Genomic DNA, 20,329 nt, shown 5'->3' with positions numbered 1-20,329 from the left:
CTGTTACAACACGACTACACACTGTTACATCTACACACTGTCACAACACACAACATTACTTCTGTATTCAGTGTGTGTGTGTTTGTGTGTGTCTCCTCAGACTCTGTGGTGGACCACGTCACTCTCCTCTCCGCTCTGACCGTCTTCCTTCTGTCTGCTGGTCCAGATGTCTGCTACGTGGAGCCGCTGCACGCACTCAGTCTGCAGCGCTTCACCTCCAGCATGGACGCCAAAGACCCACTGGTGAGTACTACCAGAGAGTAATCGGGACCACCAGAGAGTAACCGGGACCACCAGAGAGTAACCAGGACCACCAGAGAGTAATATCAAGGCCAGAATCGAGTCTAGAACTAAGACTAGAATCAAGACCAGAATCCAGTCTAGAATGGACACATTAAAACGTACTCTCTAATGAACAACAACCTGGAAGCTCTGTAGAACCGAGACCACATCCTTAATCAGTCCTCTGAACCTGGACCCCCGTAGATTCTGACCTCATGGTGGTTTTAAAACGTCTCAAAAAGTAAAACATCTGATGATGTCATTTTTCTTAATTATTCGTTCTCTGTGCTGCAGGTCATGAGTCGATGTCATCAGCTGTTGACATCGGTGTTTCAGGCTCCGCCCACTGTGGCCGTCCCGTACATCCAGGCACTCGGACCGCCGCTGGTTCGATTCCTCCAGGTACTGAATTATATTGTATTCCTCTTTTGTGGATGTTTATATCATCCACAATGATTTTAGTTTTCACGGAATAGTTTAGTTTCTGTTCTGTGAAGCTGGTGAATTCAAGAGGAAATATTTATGGTCATATTTTTTAAATATCACTTCATCTTAGTCTCGTTTGTCACAAATATTCACTTCAGTTTGGTCTCGAGGAAAATATGAATCAATCAAAAATATAAAATCTAAGATAACAAAGACCAAACATCCTGATAAAATGTGAATATTTCCATGCTTTTATTTTGAAAAGATGTGATGGCTGAATGTATTGATCAGCTGACGTGTCCTCCTCAGAAGGTGGAGAGGAGTCGTCCTCAGAGTCCAGAGGAGCTGCTCGGGGTCCTGGAGGGAGTCCGGTCCATGGAGGCTCTGGTCCAGGCTGCAGACCAGTCTCGGCGTGAGTCCAGAACCCAGAAGAGGGAAACCTCCTGAACTGGAGAGAACTCTAACATTTCACTATAAAACCATAAATCATGAAGCAAAAAGGAAACATTGAATTTCTTTGACGTCGAGTCGTTTGGTTGGTTGGAGATGAGCGACAGGGGGCGGAGCCAAAATAAAGAGCCGCCTTCAAAGAATAAACAGGAAGTCACAGAAACAGTCACTTAGTTAGATCAGATCTGTAGGTCTGTGTTTATATATATATTTATGTGTTTATATATATTTATGTGTTTATATATATATATATATATTCATGTGTTGTGTTGTACCCAGCATGCATTGTGATCGGTTCTGATCAGGAGTTGCATTGAATGTTTTGTACAGAATGTGGTCACTTCAAAAGGTTAATTAATTAATTTTATTTATTTATATTTTAAAGTTCAGATTTGGTGATTTTTTTTCTGACAGAAGTGTTCGTCACACGTGATGCATTCAGGGACTGTTGGAAATGTTGATAATCTGATGAAAAGATCCCGTCAGGTTTCTGGGTTCAGAGGTTTTTTAAACTTTGACGTTTCTTCAGGTGAACTTTGAGTCCAGGCTTCATGTTCTGAAGTGTTGTTATTGGTCCTCAGGTCCTCAGCTGGTGGCCGTCCTGCTGCCGCTCCTCATCTCCTTCCTGCTGGATGAAAACGCTCTAGGCTCCGCCCCCACGGCGTCCCGGTCGCTCCACGAGGCGGCGCTCAAAGACCTGATGCGTCTCGGCCCGCAACACTCTGCTGTGTTCAGGTACGAGAGCTGGTTCCTCTCTGTAGAGATTTATATACAGATATATAAATTATATATATCATATTTATATATATATATCTTGACAAACGCATCCCCTTACAGTGTGTGTTATAAAGCATTTATTAAACCCTTTTTATGCTGTTTATAGATGCTATTTTTCAAAATAAAAGCCCATTTAAAAAGATAAGGAGGAATAAGAGACGCTGAGTTCAAGTGAAGTCGGTAACTTTTCTCTGAGCCTCCTGATGACGAATGTTTTAAGTTATTAAAGTCCAAACTTCTGTTCTGTAGATTCTCAACAACAACAACAACAATCTATATTCATAAATAATAAATAAAACTCTCATTTCCTTCCCTCCTCAGGTCGCTCGTCTCCTCGTCTCCTCACCTTAAGTCTCGTCTGGAAGCCGCCGTCAAAGGAAACCAGGAGAGTCTTAACGCCAAAGCGAGCAGCGGTCACCTCGCCGCCAAGTCGTCGCCCAGCATCACGCTGAAGACCAACTTCCTGTGAGGGGGCCGAGGTTTGGATTATCCCGTCTTAACCACGTGTACCTGAATGCACCGTCACAGACTTTGTGACACGTTGACGTCGGCCATCTTTGACCGTGACTCCTCTCACATCTCTACGTTATTGATCAATAATCAGTGAACAACCAATGAGAGGAGAGCTTTATCTCTGTTAGATTCATGATGAACATGAAGAGTCACTCGTTCATATTCCACTGATATTATCAATGTCTACGGTCACAGAGTTTCTACATGAGCCCAGAAGGGACAAACCAATCACTGACGCTGTCTTTTTTTATGTTACCTGAAGGCACTGTAGTTTCCTACCAGCTGGCTGAAGGGTGAGTGCTGTTGTTCTGTGTCCTCACCACTAGAGGTCACTAAAGAGTCAAAACTAACATCCTGATTCTACACACACACATACACAGGCATGCACATGCACACACATACACAGACACATGCACACACACAGACACACATTTTTATTTTTACAAAGACAATTTTAGATTTTTTTACTTATATTTCAAATTACTAAATGTTTTCATGAAGCACATTTAAAAACATCAGATGACCGAAATTACTGTAAAATCTAAATATAATAAAGACAGACAAGTTTAAAATAATACAGAACGTCAACCGTCACCAAGTTTCAGGATTTACGAACAGACAGTGAAGGCATCAGCAACTACAAACCTGTCATGTGATCATATTTTAGATCCACATAAGACCCCCCCCCAAAAAAAATACTTTCATGATGCAGCACGATGAGGTCATATTTTTCCAAAACTTCCCGATCGCTCCAATAAACAGACACTGAAATGTTTAATCCCAGAATTGACCGTTTCACCTGAAGCACACATGTACAGTGTAAACAGTGAGCTCGACCAATCAGGGGAGAGCATCTCAAAATCAGTTGTACAACGCAACACACCTGACGCTGTGCCGTCAGGTCCGACAATGAAAGGGAGGCTTTTATTTTGAAAGAATTACGGCCTATGTACGTCACTAACAATAAAAGGAGGTCAGAGGTCACATAGATGAATGAATGAATGAATGTCAATAACAGAGAAGAGCGTTTTTATTTTTGTAGTAAAATGTTGATTTGTTGAGTTTTATTTCGTCTGAAGGATCACGTGACGCATATGGTGGCCTGGAAGGGACAATTTAGTCTTCAACACTTTAGTTTAACAACACTAAGACGTCATGATATCGTGTCTTAGTTTGTTTTAAAGGACTTTTATTGTGAATTAAATCATTTCTGACATGATTTCCTGTTAAAGCTGTCACAATAAAAGACCTGTATTAGTTTATGAGCCTGTGAAGTGTACAGGTGAGACCTGAAGGAGTCAACATGTCTTCTAACAGCAGCCAGTTAATAAAGATGTTTTTCTTCTAATTCTGTTTCATGTGTTTTTGATTTGTGACGATGATGAAGGTCTTTGTTTTTGTGTAACTTTTATGAAAACTTAAAGTGGATTCAGTGCTATAAACGTTTAAAGACACACCTGTAACCACGCCCACCTGTGATGTCACCGTTACATCACTGCAGCCAGGTGAGTTAAATTACCTGGATTTGAGAAGAGACCTGATTTTTAGGGGCTAAGTTACTCTTTAAGGTGTTTTTTAAATGTACTTTTTTTGAAAAATGATCTTAAAATAAAAGAGTTCCGATATGTATTAGTTGTATTACCTTAAAAATAAATGTGACATAAAATGAGTTTAAAGCAAAGCATGATATTATTTTTTGAGTTTATTTAATGTGGTAACAAGTCATGAAACATGAGATGAATCCAGTGAGTAAGAGTCTCTTTCATTTCAATTTATGTGTGTGGGAATTTATGTAAGTGGATAGCAGGGCCGTCCTTCAATCAAAGGGTCGGCGGTTCGATCCCCGGCTCCGGCTCTGCTAGTCGCATGTCGATGTGTCCTTGAGCAAGACACTTAACCCTAAATTGCTCCTGTAGCTGTGCCTACGGTGTAGAAATGTGATAGAATCTGAATTGTAAGTCGCTTTGGATAAAAGCGTCTGCTAAATGACTGTAATGTAATGTGTGTGGGAAGGCAGGAAGCAGGGAGCGGAGTCTAAGAAACGGGGGGGACCTTTCCTCCTAAACTCAGACCAGAATCAAGAGTACAATCAAGACCAGAATCAAGAGTACAACCCTCCTGTCCTGATACCATCCTCCCAGCAGCCTGTGTGGCGACCTCTCTCCCCTGGGAGATAGAATCGGTGGTGCGGGACGCTCTCTGGACTCGGCCAGACCCCGGAGGCCTCTTTGTTCCCCTGTCCGCACACCTCCCGGTTCTCCTGTCACCCTGGCATCAGACCATTACCCTGCTTCGGAGGACCTTTAGAGCCGTAGAGCATTTGTCCTCGCCTGCTCAACCTGCGCCCGAAGTAAGACTTCACACGATGTCTTCACACGATGTCACAAGATGTCCCCCCGGTTCATCGGCCCGTTTGAGATCCGCCATTATCCTCCGTACTTTAGTATTCCTCTGTCTGAAACTCGTCCATGAGGATCCACCTGACATTTCATGTGTCACAAATCAAGCCGGTGTCCACCAGCGCCCTTTCCTCTGTCTGCCTCCAGACACCTCCCATGGCTACACCCCTGATTGGGGCACAGCTGCAGACAATCCAGCTGATCACCTCCTGCAGGCTGACACACCAGACCCGGGTTCCACTAATCACATCTTGGCAGTATATCAACCCTGGTGCTGCAATCCTGGGCTGTCAGTCTGTACCGTCTTCTACCCTGTGCCTACTAGTGTGCCTGCCAGCTGGTGTCGGTCCACAGGGAAACCACACCGTCGATCCTGCCATCTGTCCGGTGAAAATAAAGTCTGTTCTCTACCGGATTCTGTGTCTTGTGGTTGTCCTGAACTCCCGGGACATGCAGAGGCTACAAGGACAAAGAGGAATGAAGGAAACTCCTAAACAAGTCTGTCTGATGAAACCAATACAGCACTGACAGGATGAGTTGATCCTGTTTATTACATGTGTAATAGCTTGTACTGACCAAGTCAAACAAAGAACCGAGAAAATCTAAATAATAGTGAGGGAAGCGGAGAAGCTAGGAGGCCCAGCGGACCGTGTGACTGGACTACAATGGAACGCAAGAGGCTTATTAAAAATAAATCAGGAAACCTGAAATGTATTCGTTGACTTAATGACTCTGAAAATGTCTTCTTGGTTTCATGAACATAAGGTTTAGTAGCACAGCTCAGTCTGTGGAGACGCTGGTCACCGTACTTTAGTGTTCTCTGTAGGGCCCTCACAGGCCTCCGTACTTTAGTGTTCTCTGTAGGGCCCTCACAGGCCACCATACTTTAGTGTTCTTCGTAGGGCCCTCAGAGGCCGCCGTACTTTAGTGTTCTCTGCAGGGCCCTCAGAGGCCGCCGTACTTTAGTGTTCTCTGCAGGGCCCTCAGAGGCCGCCGTACTTTAGTGTTCTCTGCAGGGCCCTCAGAGGCCGCCGTACTTTAGTGTTCTCTGTAGGGCCCTCAGAGGCCACCGTACTTTAGTGTTCTCTGTAGGGCCCTCACAGGCCTCCATATTTTAGTGTTCTCTGTAGGGCCCTCAGAGGCCACCGTACTTTAGTGTTCTGTGTCTACTTTCATGTATTTGTCTAATATGAACCCTGAGTCTGAAATAAAGTTTGATTGATTGAATAGTAATATAAATGTGACTCATAGTAATAATAATAGCAGATAAAATATAGAAATACTGAAGTTAACTAACTTAAAGGCAACAAACAGCTGCTGACTATTTAAAATATGAAGATAGAAGATGACATCATATATTTACATGTTTATGAGAGAGAGACCACTTCACAGCGCCCCCTGATGTCAGCTGCGTCACCTCACAGTGCTGCCTTCAGGGACTGTCGGAAAGCACAAACTCATCAGGATGAAGCAAATAACTGAATCTGTTTCTAAATGTTTCTGTTATTATCAACATGAATAATGATCAGAGAAGATGTTTACACTTGTTTTAATGAAAAGAATAAATGATCCATGTATATTGCAGCTACAAGATGTTTTGTACATAAATATTTCCATTTGTGCGTAAAAACAATAATTAAAAGAATGATTACTGTTACTGTCAGGTAATTACAAACATGATGAGAAACTTAAATATATATTGAAGTAAAACAGTGATTATGACATATTAATGATGGTAAATCTAACCTATAATAAAATTAAAGTACACAATTAAATACACACATATAAATATATTAAAAGGTTAGTTTAAACTATTTCCTCCATTCTTGTTGAACAATAACTTTCATTTATAAACATATTTAGTTTACAGCAAACACATTTATTATTTAATATTAATCTCAAACATTTGTTAAATATATTTTTATTATTTGATATAAAGAACAAAAACATATTTAGTTTACTGACGAAATAATAAAAGACCACATTAAAATACGTTTACACAAGTACTGTACTTCAGTACAATATTCGCATACTTGTACTTTACTTGAGTATTTCCATTTGATGCTACTTTATACTTCTATACATCTACATCTCAGAGGTACAGATTGTACTTTTTACTGTACTACATTTGTCTGATAGTTATAGTTACATTTTTAAATATATAAAAACCAATGATGTAGTACTTTGCCACTAATCTACCGAGTAGTATACAATATATCTGACAAACTACAACAATAATATGCTCATTATTTCATGATAAAAAACAAGAATATAGAAGAAGACATACTTTATTAATCCCTCCAGGAGAAATAATTCATTAACATTATTTTATAATAGTATAACACTTTGAAATAAGTCAGTTATTATACTTTGGATACTTGAAATACTTTTACTTTGGGGGAGAAAAACATTTTTTAGGTAAAGTTTCAAATTTCCGAGCTCAGGAGTAGCTCCAGAAACGCCGCAGCATCAGTCCGCTCAGCGCTCCATTTCAGTCCTTCTTGTTCTGTGTTCTGTTCGCTCTCCGTCCGCTCTCACCTGTTTACACCAAATTTACCGAAGAAGAAGAAGAAATGGGAACGCCTTGATTTAACGCCTTCAACTCCGACAGTTGGACCTCTGGAGGACCTCAAGTCACGAGCGTCCAGAAGAGAGAGAATAAGAGAAAACAGTGAGTGGTTCGTCTCGAGCCGGTGTCGCTCGTGCTGGTTCGTCTCGAGCCGGTGTCGATCGTGCTGGTTCTTTCTCCCCGGCTTCGAGCTGCGGCCTCTCGGCTCTCCCAGAACTCGAGCACCGCGGCTTCAGGGTCCGCAGCCCGAGGCCTAAAATACACAGGCCGCAGTTTGTGCATTTTTTCTGCGTTTGTGAGGCGGTTGTTGCGGATACATATCGGTAATAAATGCGTTTTTTATATCATTAAAACCCGATGACGCTGCTTTTATACTTGAGCTAACGTTAGCGTTTAGACTTGCTAGCGTGGAGCTAATTGGCTAACATTAGCTTTTGGGTTTTCTTTCGTTGTAACTGATTTTATTTATTTGCTTAATAACAAATTAACACAACGTTCGTCTTAACACTGTTGGACTCATGTCTTTATGTTCGGGACATTTTATGAGAGTTGGTTTGTTTTTACCGGCTTCACAACATCGCAGTTGCTAATTAGCAAGTGATGCTAACAGCTAGCTTAATGCTGTGGCCGTTAAAACCCCTCTGAGTACCCGGATGTCACAACAGCTAGCTTTGTTAGCTGAACCACGTCATTCTCACTGTTTACTGTAACGACGAGTTTGTGACATTGTGTCAGTTTAGAAGTGTCAATCAAAGGAGGTTTCTATGGAAACAGTCACGAGTATCATGTGACCGGGTTTTAGTTAATAACACAAAGACTAAATACTGGGTTTATATATATATGTATTTATACTATAAATTATTATATGTATTTATATTATGTTATATTTCTACTGGGTGTTATTTGAGAGTACAGTATTATATTATGTGCCACAGTTTGATGTATTTTATGTTATTTTTTTAACAGATTTCTGAATCACAGATTAATCACCATAGTGTGTCATGAGAAAAATAATAATTTTAATTTAGTAGTTTAGTAAGAATCCATTTAAGTAAATGTATACTATTAGATTCATAATTTCACAGATTATAATAAGAACAATGTTTAAATGTATATTTGAGTGTCTGAGCGTTTATGTGAATATTTCCCTCTCACTAAAGATTCATGTAGAACTTTATTAGGTTTGTGTTCTGGAGCTTTCTATCAGGTCGCACTCCATGATGGAGTTCCTCTGAGGTAACTGCAGATGATAACGTTGACATTATTTAGGGTTTCTTGACCTGTAATACTCTCTATATCTTTCTAGATTACTAACTTCCGGTGTTATTTAGTCTTTAACTGGTGAGACGTGATCCTAAATCTCCATTTTAAGTCCAAAGGGATGTTGGTGAAATGTTCATCTATTCTGACCAACAGACCAGAAACCAAAGTTTATTAACGAGTTATAAGATATAAGATATCGACGGAACACAATCAGAGTTTAATATTTCAGCTTCTATCTATCGGTGTCTTTAGGACCAAACGAGGAGCAGCAGCACTTCCTCTAGTTTCTTACATCTAACTATCATCCAGTTCTTCATAGACTGTGCAGAGGATGCTTCCTCACATCAGTGTGAAGATCAGTTATCGGCCACAATGTGAGAGATCCATATTAATGTTTCTTCATCAATGTCGTCAGATTCAGTGTTTCTACCTTTTAAAACGCAACAATACGTACACAAATAATATGTATAAAATCTAATATCTCACCAGATAACATGAGGGGAGCTAAAGTTATGTTATTATTTATAGTTCTGATCACTTTATTTGAAGCACACTGACGTCTTCAACATGACACTTGAGTTTCTCCAGAGACACAGACATTCTTCTGTTAAACATGACGGTGAACATCTGTTTCCTACAGTGTGTCACTGTGATGTTGAACAGCTGGATTAGACCCTGAATACAAAACAAGATAAGATAAGATAGACTATTGTCCCGAAGGAAATTTGTCTTGGAAACATACATACAGCTCCTCCGCGAATCGCCACCTTATCGTGGTGGAGGAGTTTGAGTGACTCAGTGATCCTGGGAGCTATGTTGTCCGGGGCATTAGCCCCTGGTAGGGTCTCCCAAGGCAAACAGGTTTCAGGGGAGAGCCCAGACTAAGAGCGGTTCAAAACGACCCCTATGATAGTTAGCCCACGGACTACAGCCACCTCGCCTGGACCAGGGAAACCGGGGCACCCTCCCGGAGCCAGACCCAGGAGGGGAGCTTGTAGGCGAGCGTCTGGTGGCCGGGCCTTTGCCCATGGGGCCCGGTCGGGCTCAGCCCGAATAAACACCATGGAGCAGCCACCCTGTGGACCCACCACCCGCAGGGACAAGCATCGGGGTCGGGTGCTATGCAGACCGGGAGGTGGGTCGGGCGGGAGGCCCGGGCATGCCGATAGCCGGCGGCATAGACTAGCTCTAGGGACGTGGAACGTCACCTCGCTAGCGGGGAAAGAGCCGGAGCTGGTGCAGGAGGTGGAGCGATACCAGCTGGAAATAGTTGGACTCACCTCCACACACAGCGTTGGCTCTGGAACCAAGCTCCTGGAGAGGGGTTGGACTTTGTCCTTTTCCGGAGTTGCCCAGGGTGAGAGGCGCCGGGCGGGAGTGGGGATACTCACGAGCCCCCGGCTGAGCGCCGCTGTATTGGAGTTCTCCCCGGAGAGCGAGAGGGTCGCCTCCATGCGCCTACGGGTTGCGGGGAGCAAGGCTCTGACTGTGGTTTGTGCTTATGCACCAAACAGCAGTTCGGAGTATCCGGCCTTCTTGGAGTCGGTGGGAGGGGTCCTGGAAAGGGCGCCGCCTACCGACTCCATAGTTCTCCTGGGGGACTTCAACGCTCACGTGGGCAATGACGGAGAAACCTGGCGGGGGGTGATTGGGAGGAACGGCTTGCCCGATCTGAACCCGAATGGTGTTTCGTTATTGGACTTCTGTGCTTGCCACGGTTTGGCTATAACGAACACTATGTTCGAACATAAGGTGGCTCATAAGTGTACCAGAACACCTTAGGCCGGAGATCAATGATCAACTTTGTAATCGTATCATTTGATCTGCGGCCGTATGTCTTGGACACTCGGGTGAAAATAGCTGTCAACTGATCACCACCTGGTGGTGAGTTGGATCAGATGGCAGGGGAACCGGTTGGAAAGACCCGGCAAACCCAAACGTGTAGTGAGGGTGAACTGGGAACGTCTGGCGGAGGACCCTGTCCGGGAGGTTTTTAACTCCCACCTCCAGAAGAACTTCTCACACATCCCGAGGGAGGTTGGGGACACGGAATCCGAATGGACCATGTTCAAAGCCTCTATTGTGGACGCGGCCGCTAGGAGCTGTGGCCGGAAGGTCATCGGTGCCTGTCGTGGCGGCAACCCGAGAACCCGGTGGTGGACACCGGAGGTGAGGGAAGCCGTCAAGCTGAAGAAGGAGACCTTCAAGGCCTGGTTGGCCCAGGGGTCTCCTGAAGCAGGTGACAGGTACCGGCAGGCCAGAAGGGCTGCAGCTGCGGTGGTCGCGAATGATAAATACTCGGGCATGGGAGGAGTTCGGGGAGGCCATGGAGAAGGACTTTCGGTTGGCCTCAAGGAGGTTCTGGCAAACCATCCGACGGCTCAGGAAGGGAAAGCAGGGCTTACTCCAGGCTGTTCTCAGCAGGGGGGGGGGGGAACTGCTAACCCGGACGGAGGACATCGTCGGGCGGTGGAAAGAGCACTTTGAGGAACTCCTAAACCCGACCAACATGTCCTCTGCAGAGGAGGCAGCGCCTGAGGACCTAGGGGGAGGCAATGTTCTGGTCACGAATAACCACTAGTGAGTGGTCTCCAATGTATTTGGGGTCGAATACCATCTCCTCTGTTTTACTGACGTTGAGGATGAGGAAGTGTTTGTCGCACCACTGGACAAAGTTCTGAATCTCATGTCTGTACACAGCTGTATCCGATGTGTCAGACATGAGACCCAGGATGGCTGTATCATCACAACACTTGATCATGTAATTGTTAGCAGTGCTACATGTGCATTCATTAGCGTACAGGGTGAACAGGACTGGTGAACTGACGCACCCCTGGGGGCGCCGGTGTTGATGGTCAAGGGTTCAGACAAGGTCCTGTTCACCCTGACCTGCTGGGTACAGTTGGTGAGGAATGAGTGGTACCACTTAATAGTGAAGGGGTTGACATTCATCAACTGCAGTGTGTTCAGGAGAACATGAGGCTGTAGTGTGTTAAAGGCTGAACTGAAATCTACAAACAGTCTAGCATAAAAAACGCTACCAAACAAAAGTGAGCGCAGATTAAAACAGACGTGATGTTGAATCACAACTAAATCAATCAATCTGAGAAACACTGTTTTCTAAAGTCAAACTGAAATGATTGTGTGTCTGCATGTTGTTGTTGTTGTTGTTGTTGTTTGAACCCAGTGAAACAGTAGATCGTCTCTCGTGTTGTTAGTGGACAGAGAAAACGTCCTGCCGGCTACTTCTGCTGTTCCATCTGTCCCGGTAATCTACGGTGACCGCACACCTTCATCAGGGAAGACGAAGGTCACATGTTGGTTATTTGTCCAGTGGGGGTCTGGTCTCACAGTCTGGTCTCAGGGTCTGGTCTCACGGTCTCAGGTGAGAGCTTCACCTGGTACGTGGTGATGGTGTCTCTGCTGGTGATTGATTGGATCGGTCCATCTCAGTGAGATGTTTTTGTTCTGGAACAATACAACTGTAAGTGAGTGAAGAAGAACTCACAAAGACCTCCCGGTTCTTCTTCACTGTCTTGAAAAATGAATGTGACACACTTCTGATCCGGGGGGGGGTGGTATTAATCTGTTGATAAGAGGATCTGTCCAGCACAGCCTGTTCACAGACAGGCAGACCGACTAATCATAGATTAATCAACTTAGCTTGGAGATGTGAGACAGGTGGTGGAGCGGTTACCTCCACCACCTGTCCACAGGTGTAACAACACAATGATCAATAGTTCTATTGATCTATGAATGATTGGTTTCTGGATTGTGAGGTCAGACAGACAGACAGACAGATCCATCATTTCTCTGCTGCATCTTCTGGCCAACATATGTATCTGTAATTAAAACGATCCGTCAGTTTTCTGAATGTAACATTAACATGAAGAATCCGAGCTGTTCACGTAGGTCCAATAACACCGACTATCATCACATGTGTACCTCACAGACTCCCAGAATCCTCTGTGATCCAGCAGTTACAGATGTGAAGCTGTTGATAACATCTCAACAATATGTCACCTTGTTCTCATTGGTCTGCATGAATCCATGACGACATTGTTGTAGAAATATTCACCACAGAGACGTCAGACGTCCTTCATTCAGACCACTAGTTCAATGACAGTAGGAGATAAAAGCTTCACCAGTGTGTTATTACCTTCACCTCAACCTCTTTGTACTGAATGATGTTTCCTTCGACTGTCAGCTGATCACCAGCTCTTCATATCTAGTGCTTCTCAACCTTCTCTGAGGTTACGATAACCTGCAGTCCTGTTTGAAGGGGAAAAAACCCATGTGAAGAGTTCAAGTCCTGAGTGGCTGACATGGATCTAAATGAGCTCCACGGGTCCTGAACTTCTGGATAGAGCCTCAGATCATTTGACTTTTTGTTGTTGTTTTTATGAGGACCGTGGGTACCGTACCGTTAGTCCTACGTCTTCACCAACCGGCTGCGTGACCACAGGTGTAGTGGAGTCTGGAAACCAGATGTTTGTTCCACAGAAACATTGGAGAGAAACTCCAATGAGAAACTGTTGCTTTAAAAGAATACGTGGCAGCTGATTGGATGAACCATCTGTCAATCAAAGTGTAACCAAAGCCAGTTTTCCATGTCGAAAAGCCTTCAGTGTCGTTCTTTGCTATCCAGTTGTGATGGAACTGATGCTATTAGCATCTAAGCTAACCTGTTATGAATCAAGTCGTCTCACACACCTAAGCCCCTCCCCTTTATCTGCCAGTAGCTCCTGATTGGTCCGTACTCTGTCTCCATATCTAAATGTCGCCATTGTTTTTGTTTGTTTGCAGGTGATCAGACTACATGTCCCAGAAACCCCTGTGAGAGCTTCTCGCCCGTGTTTCCACTCTCCCTCCGTCCGGTTGGTTGGATGAGTCCCAAACAGCAACAGAACTGTGAGCAGTGATTGGGCGCTGAGCCGGACCGGGTAGCCAACGGGAAGCCAGGTGAGAGGTCATGTGATGATGATTATAGATCTGTTGAAGCATAGGTTCTCAACCGTCCCCCCCCCAAACAGATTCAAGTGTCAACAAGTCAATACCTCTTTTTAATAAATCATCTTTATTTCATGAATGTAGCTCCTCTTCGTGAACATAAAGAAGTGATGGCGTCTTTGACACATAATATGACTTTTGTTATTTACTAAAATAGTTTTTGAGCCGAAATAGTGTTTTTGTTTCTGTTTACGTCTGATTTAGACTCCTGTTTCCTGAACACAAATCATTCTCTTGGATCGCTGCTAATGGCGTCAAAATCCATAAATAATCTAATATTTCAGACTGAAATCATTGTCAGACTTTCAGCTGACTGGAGGGTCACAGTGATGAAGCTAAGCTGTGTGTTTCTGTTAGCTAAACCATGCTACGGTTAGCTCACTGTAGTGTCCATGTTAGACTCTATCAAACTTCATCATTTACACCGTGTTAGTCAACAAGAACTTCTCTACGACTGTCCGGATGAATTCGTTGACAAACTTTGTGGATATTTTAATCTAGTTTCAGACCAAGAACGAGAGAGTCTGTGAGTTCGTCTCATTTAAGTCTGAAATATTTTGGGATTTCTTTATGGATCAGTGGTAGAACTGTTTCAGGAGATTCAGTCTGTTCTTCAAGGAATAAATTAACAAATGTTTCATAACTTTATTAGACAGCAATAAATTTGCCAAAGAAACAACCGACCTCATGAATGTATTTAAAACCACGTGGAGTGGAAGTCCCAGTGCATGCTGGGATATCGTGATAGGAGTACATAATGAACGGTACATGTCCCTGCAGGCTAGCCATCATGGCGGACGTGGACCCAGACACCCTGCTGGAGTGGCTGCAGATGGGGCAGGGCGACGAGCGGGACATGCAGCTCATCGCTCTGGAGCAGCTCTGCATGCTGCTGCTCATGTCTGACAACGTGGACCGCTGCTTTGAGACGTGAGTGTTCTTATGAGAGAAGGGGGGGGGGGGGGGAGATGGAGAGGCGCACTTCCTCCTAAAATGCGAAACATTCAATAAAATTAGGAACATGTACTTTAAAAAATTCAACTCTGTAATTTCTGATTTTGAAAAATTTAGTGACATCTCAAAATTAAAAATACTCCAAGGAGATAGGAAGTATAGGAGAAGGAGATAGGAAGTATAGGAGATGGGAAGTATAGAAGGAGATAGGAAGTATAGGAGATAGGAAGTACAGGAGAAGGAGACGGGGCATACCTTGCTGCCCAATATGTATTAATATGCCACAACCTGAGGGACATTGAGTGACCCACACACACACTGTGTATATATATATATATATATACAGTTGTGTGAAAAAGTGTTTGCCCCCTTCCTGATTTCTTATTTTTTTGCATGTTTGTCACACTTAAATGTTTCAGACCATCAAACAAATTTAAATATTAGACAAAGATAACACAAGTAAACACAAAATGCAGTTTTTAAATGATTTTTATTATTAAGGGAAAAAAAAACCCAAACCTACATGGCCCTGTGTGAAAAAGTGATTGCCCCCTAAACCTAATAACTGGTTGGGCCACCCTTAGCAGCAACAACTGCAATCAAGCTTTTCCGATAACTGGCAATGAGTCTTTTACAGCGCTGTAGAGGAATTTTGACCCACTCATCTTTGCAGAATTGTTGTAATTCAGCCACATTGGAGGGTTTTCGAGCATGAACCGCCTTTTTAAGGTCATGCCACAGCATCTCCATCGGATTCAGGTCGAGACTTTGACTAGGCCACTCCAAAGTCTTCATTTTGTTGTTCTTAAGCCATTCAGAGGTGGACTTGCTGGTGTGTTTTGGATCATTGTCCTGCTGCAGAACCCAAGTGCGCTTCAGCTTGAGGTCACAAACAGATGGCCGGACATTCTCCTTCAGGATTTTTTGGTAGACAGCAGAATTCATGGTTCCATTTACCACAGCAAGTCTTCCAGGTCCTGAAGCAGCAAAACAGCCCCAGACCATCACACTACCACCACCATATTTTACTGTTGGTATGATGTTCCTTTTCTGAAATGCCGTGTTACTTTTACGCCACATGTAATGGGACATACACCTTCCAAAAAGTTCAACTTTTGTCTCGTCAGTCCACAGAGTATTTTCCCAAAACTCTTGGGGATCATCAAGATGTTTTCTGGCAAAACTGAGACGAGCCTTTATGTTCTTTTTGCTCAGCAGTGGTTTTGGTCTTGGAACTCTGCCATGCAGGCCATTTTTGCCCAGTCTCTTTCTTATGGTGGAGTCATGAACACTGACCTTAATTGAGGCAAGTGAGGCCTGCAGTTCTTTGGATGTTGTTCTGGGGTCTTTTGTGACCTCTTGGATGAGTCGTCGCTGCGCTCTTAGGGTAATTTTGGTCGGCCGGCCACTCCTGGGAAGGTTCACCACTGTTCTATGTTTTCGCCATTTGTGGATAATGGCTCTCACTGTGGTTCGCTGGAGTCCCAAAGCTTTAGAAATGGCTTTGTAACCTTTTCCAGACTGATAGATCTCAATTACTTTGTTTCTCATTTGTTCCTGAATTTCTTTGGATTGCAGCATGATGTCTAGCTTTTGAGGATCTTTTGGTCTACCTCACTTTGTCAGGCAGGTCCTATTTAAGTGATTTCTTGATTGAGAACAGGTGTGGCAGTAATCAGACCTGGGTGTGGCTAGAGAAATTGAACTCAGCTTTCTAAAGATGTGATAAACCACAGTTAATTTCTGTTTTAACAGGGGGGGGGGCAATCACTTTTTCACACAGGGCCATGTAGGTTTGGATTTTTTTCCCCCTTAATAATAAAAACCTTCATTTAAAAACTGCATTTTGTGTTTATTTGTGTTATCTTTGTCTAATATTTAAATTTGTTTGATGATCTGAAACATTTAAGTGTGACAAACATGCAAAAAAATAAGAAATCAGGAAGGGGGCAAACACTTTTTCACACAACTGTGTGTGTGTATATATATATAATTAATCAATCTAGATGTTATATTAATGTTATTGTGTATTGGTATTATTGTATGTTTAATTTTGTGATGCTTTGGCAGTACCGTTTCTAAACGTTCATGCCAATAAAGCAAATCTCTATCCTCCAGCTGTCCCCCTCGGACGTTCCTCCCGGCTCTTTGTAAGATCTTCCTGGACGAGAGCGCTCCGGACAACGTGCTGGAGGTCACGGCCCGAGCCATCACCTACTACCTGGACGTGTCGGCGGAGTGCACACGGAGGATCGTGGGAGTGGACGGGGCCATCAAGGCGCTGTGCAACCGGCTGGTGGTGGTGGAGCTCAACAACAGGACCAGCAGAGACCTGGCTGAGCAGTGTGTGAAGGTAGGGGGGGGGGGGGAGGAGGTCGTTGTTTATTAACGGGATGCATCGTTCACTGAGGATTATAGAGTCACGACTTAAAAGCTTGCTGAGGGCTCAGGTTGTCTCTTAACCTGTGTCCATTACATTAGTCTCAGGTGAGACATTTACTTCCTGCACCACTTTTCTCTCCCGTCTCTTGTCAGACTGTTTCTGCTGCTTCTGTGTTTTTTATCTCGTTATCCTGCCATGTGTGTTTCTCTGCTATCACAGTGTGTGTGGTCTAACACACGGAGATAACAGCTGATCAGAGATCAGCCTGTGTGTGTTTCTCTGACTTTCGACCATGTGCTGCCAGATGTTTATTCATACACATCACAGGACAGCTGTGTTCTCTATTCAGACAGGAAGATGGTGTCTGTGCTGTTGGAGAGAGAGAGGGGGGGGGTGATCTCCATACAGATGATTGATTACACTGTGGTGTCTGATGAGCACTCGATATCGGGACTGAAAACATCGGATCATCCCGAATAACAATATCAAAGTGAAACAGCTGATGGGATGATTAGTGGTGGTGCAGAACATTGTGGAGCAGCCGTCCGTCAATGAAACATCATCACTGAGATCATTGTTTAGCTGAGAATGTATTTGAAAGATTCTGGAACTTCTGTTGTTGCTGCTCAAGAAAGATTATTTGCTTACATACAACAATAATCAAAAAGAATCGATAAGAGCACTCGTATCAATAATCACTATTATTAACACGCGTGTTGTTTTAGGTGCTGGAGCTGATCTGTACCCGGGAGTCTGGCGCCGTGTTCGAGGCCGGCGGTCTGAACTGTGTGCTGAGCTTCATCAGAGACAGCGGCCACCTGGTCCACAAAGACACGCTGCACTCGGCCATGTCTGTGGTGTCCCGGCTCTGCAGCAAGATGGAGCCTCAGGACTCGTCTCTGGAGACCTGCGTGGAGTCTCTGTCCAGCCTGCTCAAGCACGAGGACCACCAGGTAAACCCACGAGTCGACGTTTTTAGTTTTTAATCAGCTGGGTTTTTTTTTTTCGGCAGAACTAAAGACTTCCTGTCCCCCAAAGGTATCGGATGGTGCACTGCGCTGCTTCGCCTCATTAGCCGACAGGTTCACCCGCCGCGGCGTAGACCCCGCCCCTTTGGCCAAACACGGGCTGACGGAGGAGCTGCTGTCCCGCATGGCGGCCGCCGGCGGCACAGCGTCGGGCCCCGCCTCCTCCTGTAAGCCCGGCCGGACCTCGACAGGCGGCGCCCCCTCGGCGCCGGACTCCAAGCTGAGTAACCAGGTGTCGACCATCGTCAGCCTGCTGTCCACGCTGTGCAGAGGGTCGCCGCTCGTCACTCACGTAAGCTAAGCTAAAGTTAGCATCAGACGTCTGGATCTTAAGTTATCAGAGGAACAAGCTGAGCTAACGTTGGCATCAGACGTCTGGATCTTAAGTTATCAGAGAAACAAGCTGAGCTTAAGTTAGCATCAGACGTCTGGATCTTAAGTTATCAGAGAAACAAGCTGAGCTAACGTTAGCATCTCCTGTCTTTTCAGGACCTGCTGCGCTCGGCGCTGCCCGACTCCATGGAGTCCGCTCTGGGTGGAGACGAGCGCTGCGTGCTGGACACCATGCGGCTGGTGGACCTCCTGCTGGTTCTGCTGTTCGAGGGTCGCAAGGCGTTGCCCAAGTCCACGGCCGGGTCCACGGGTCGGATCCCCGGACTGAGACGCCTCGACAGCTCTGGAGAGAGATCACACCGACAGCTCATCGACTGTATCCGTAGCAAAGACACCGACGCTCTCATAGACGCCATCGACACCGGAGGTGAGAGGAGGAGGAGGAGGAGGAGGAGGAGGATAGAAAAGGAAGAGGAGGAAAAGGAAGAAAGATAAAGAAGAGGAATGAGAGGAAGAGGAGTAGGGGGAGGAGGACGAGGGGGGTAGGGAGAGAGAGAGAGAGAGAGAAGAGAGGAAATGGGAGGAGAAGGGAGAGAAGGAGAATTGAGGAGGAGAAGGAGAAGAGAGAGAGGAAATGGGGGGAGGAGGACGAAGGGGGGAGGGAGAGAGAAGGAAGGGAGAGGAGGAGGAGGAGGAGGGGGGGAGGGAGAGAGAAGGAAGGGAGAGGAGGAGGAGGAGGAGGGGGGGAGGGAGAGAGGGAGAGAGAAGGAAGGGAGAGGAGGAGGAGGAGGAGTCCTGAAGGATGTTTTCCTCAGTATTCCTCACCACATAAACTCTTGTAGATTTCTTCTTCCTGATGAATCGTACTTTGATGCTGTGCTCCAGGGTTCAGCCTCCATCTTGTTTTTAAGCGTCTTCTTCTTCTCTCTGTTGCAGCCTTTGAGGTGAACTTTATGGACGACGTTGGACAGACGCTGCTCAACTGGGCTTCAGCTTTCGGCACACAGGAAATGGTACGAAGTGAAAGATGAACACAGACACACGAGCTGCTGACGTTAATGACTCCTCAGTTCCTCTAAAGCTAAAGATCTCATGTCACACTTAATAACAATACACACAAAATATTACATTTATTATTCTAATATACGTTATTATATTATTATTCTATATTATTATAATGGTTATTATTATATTAATAAGCATTATTATATTTAATCATAATAATAATAAATGTCACAATAATAATATTTATTATAATAATAATAATACATATTACTAGAATATTAATAAATGTCTGACCAACTTGTTTGTTGTTGTTGTTGTTCAGGTGGAGTTTCTATGTGAGAGAGGAGCGGACGTCAACAGAGGTCAGAGGTCATCTTCACTACACTACGCTGCCTGTTTCGGACGCCCACAAGTAGCCAAGGTAACAGACATACACACACTCACTCACACACACACACACACTCTCTCACTGTACTGACGTTATCTGTAAGGATGTGGTGCATAGGAGAGAGCTCTGCTTCATGTACAATGATATAGTAAGTGCTCTGTATAAAGACAGTAAGCCCCACTACAAGCATCAAAATAAGACCCATAACATCAAACCTGGCTGGAACGAGTATGTAGCCGAGTATCGTGCTGAAGCCTGTGAAGCTTTCAAATCATGGGCTCTAGCTGGTAGACCCAGACAAGGGCCAGTGCTTGAGTACAAGAAGCTCACCAATGCTAGATATAAGTATGCCATACGCTTCATTTGCAAAAATGATCAAGCCATGAGGGCTGACTCCATGGCCAAGAAGCTGCTAAGCAACAACGTTGTTGATTTTTGGAAAGAAGTGAGAGCTCTTAACTGTAAAACATCTTTACCATGCACTATAGATGGAATCTCAGGAACAGACAACATTGCTGAGTTATGGCGACAGCATTATAGCACCTTATT

At 44.5% G+C, this 20,329-nt stretch overlaps 2 protein-coding genes across 2 annotated transcripts in view; both read left to right on the top strand.

Moving 5' to 3' along the window:
- The window catches only part of LOC116399916 (HEAT repeat-containing protein 5A-like), a gene marked incomplete at its 5' end in the record, with an annotated part of 12,595 nt that extends 9,714 nt beyond the window's left edge, over nucleotides 1-2,881 (top strand). The window contains 5 exon segments of the mRNA XM_031877405.1: nucleotides 101-243; nucleotides 577-684; nucleotides 1,018-1,120; nucleotides 1,740-1,893; nucleotides 2,257-2,881. Coding sequence (XP_031733265.1) covers nucleotides 101-243; nucleotides 577-684; nucleotides 1,018-1,120; nucleotides 1,740-1,893; nucleotides 2,257-2,404 — 656 coding nt within the window.
- A 4,438-nt stretch (nucleotides 2,882-7,319) lies between these two features.
- Nucleotides 7,320-20,321, top strand: LOC116399906 (E3 ubiquitin-protein ligase HECTD1-like). Its single transcript, XM_031877385.1, has 9 exons — nucleotides 7,320-7,518; nucleotides 13,486-13,641; nucleotides 14,470-14,619; nucleotides 16,762-16,996; nucleotides 17,752-17,979; nucleotides 18,065-18,346; nucleotides 18,544-18,814; nucleotides 19,324-19,400; nucleotides 19,715-20,321. Exons 3-9 carry the CDS (start codon nucleotides 14,480-14,482, stop codon nucleotides 19,868-19,870), a joined length of 1,389 nt encoding a protein of 462 aa, XP_031733245.1. The 5' UTR covers nucleotides 7,320-7,518; nucleotides 13,486-13,641; nucleotides 14,470-14,479; the 3' UTR covers nucleotides 19,871-20,321.
- Nucleotides 20,322-20,329: the final 8 nt, after the last annotated feature.

Source organism: Anarrhichthys ocellatus, unplaced genomic scaffold (genome assembly GCF_004355925.1).
Source record: "Anarrhichthys ocellatus isolate YVR2014 unplaced genomic scaffold, GSC_Weel_1.0 scaffold135, whole genome shotgun sequence".
Taxonomy (NCBI): Eukaryota; Metazoa; Chordata; class Actinopteri; order Perciformes; family Anarhichadidae; genus Anarrhichthys; species Anarrhichthys ocellatus.
Note: the sequence above shows the minus strand (reverse complement) of the source record. Positions and strands in the feature narration are given on the sequence as shown.

Coding starts and splice junctions, on each gene's coding strand:
- LOC116399906 (XM_031877385.1), top strand. CDS start 14,480: ATGGCGGACGTGGACCCAGACACCCTGCTGGAGTGGCTGCAGATGGGG. Junction 14,620..16,761: donor GTGGACCGCTGCTTTGAGAC/GTGAGTGTTCTT, acceptor TCTATCCTCCAG/CTGTCCCCCTCGGACGTTCC. Junction 19,401..19,714: donor CTTTCGGCACACAGGAAATG/GTACGAAGTGAA, acceptor GTTGTTGTTCAG/GTGGAGTTTCTATGTGAGAG.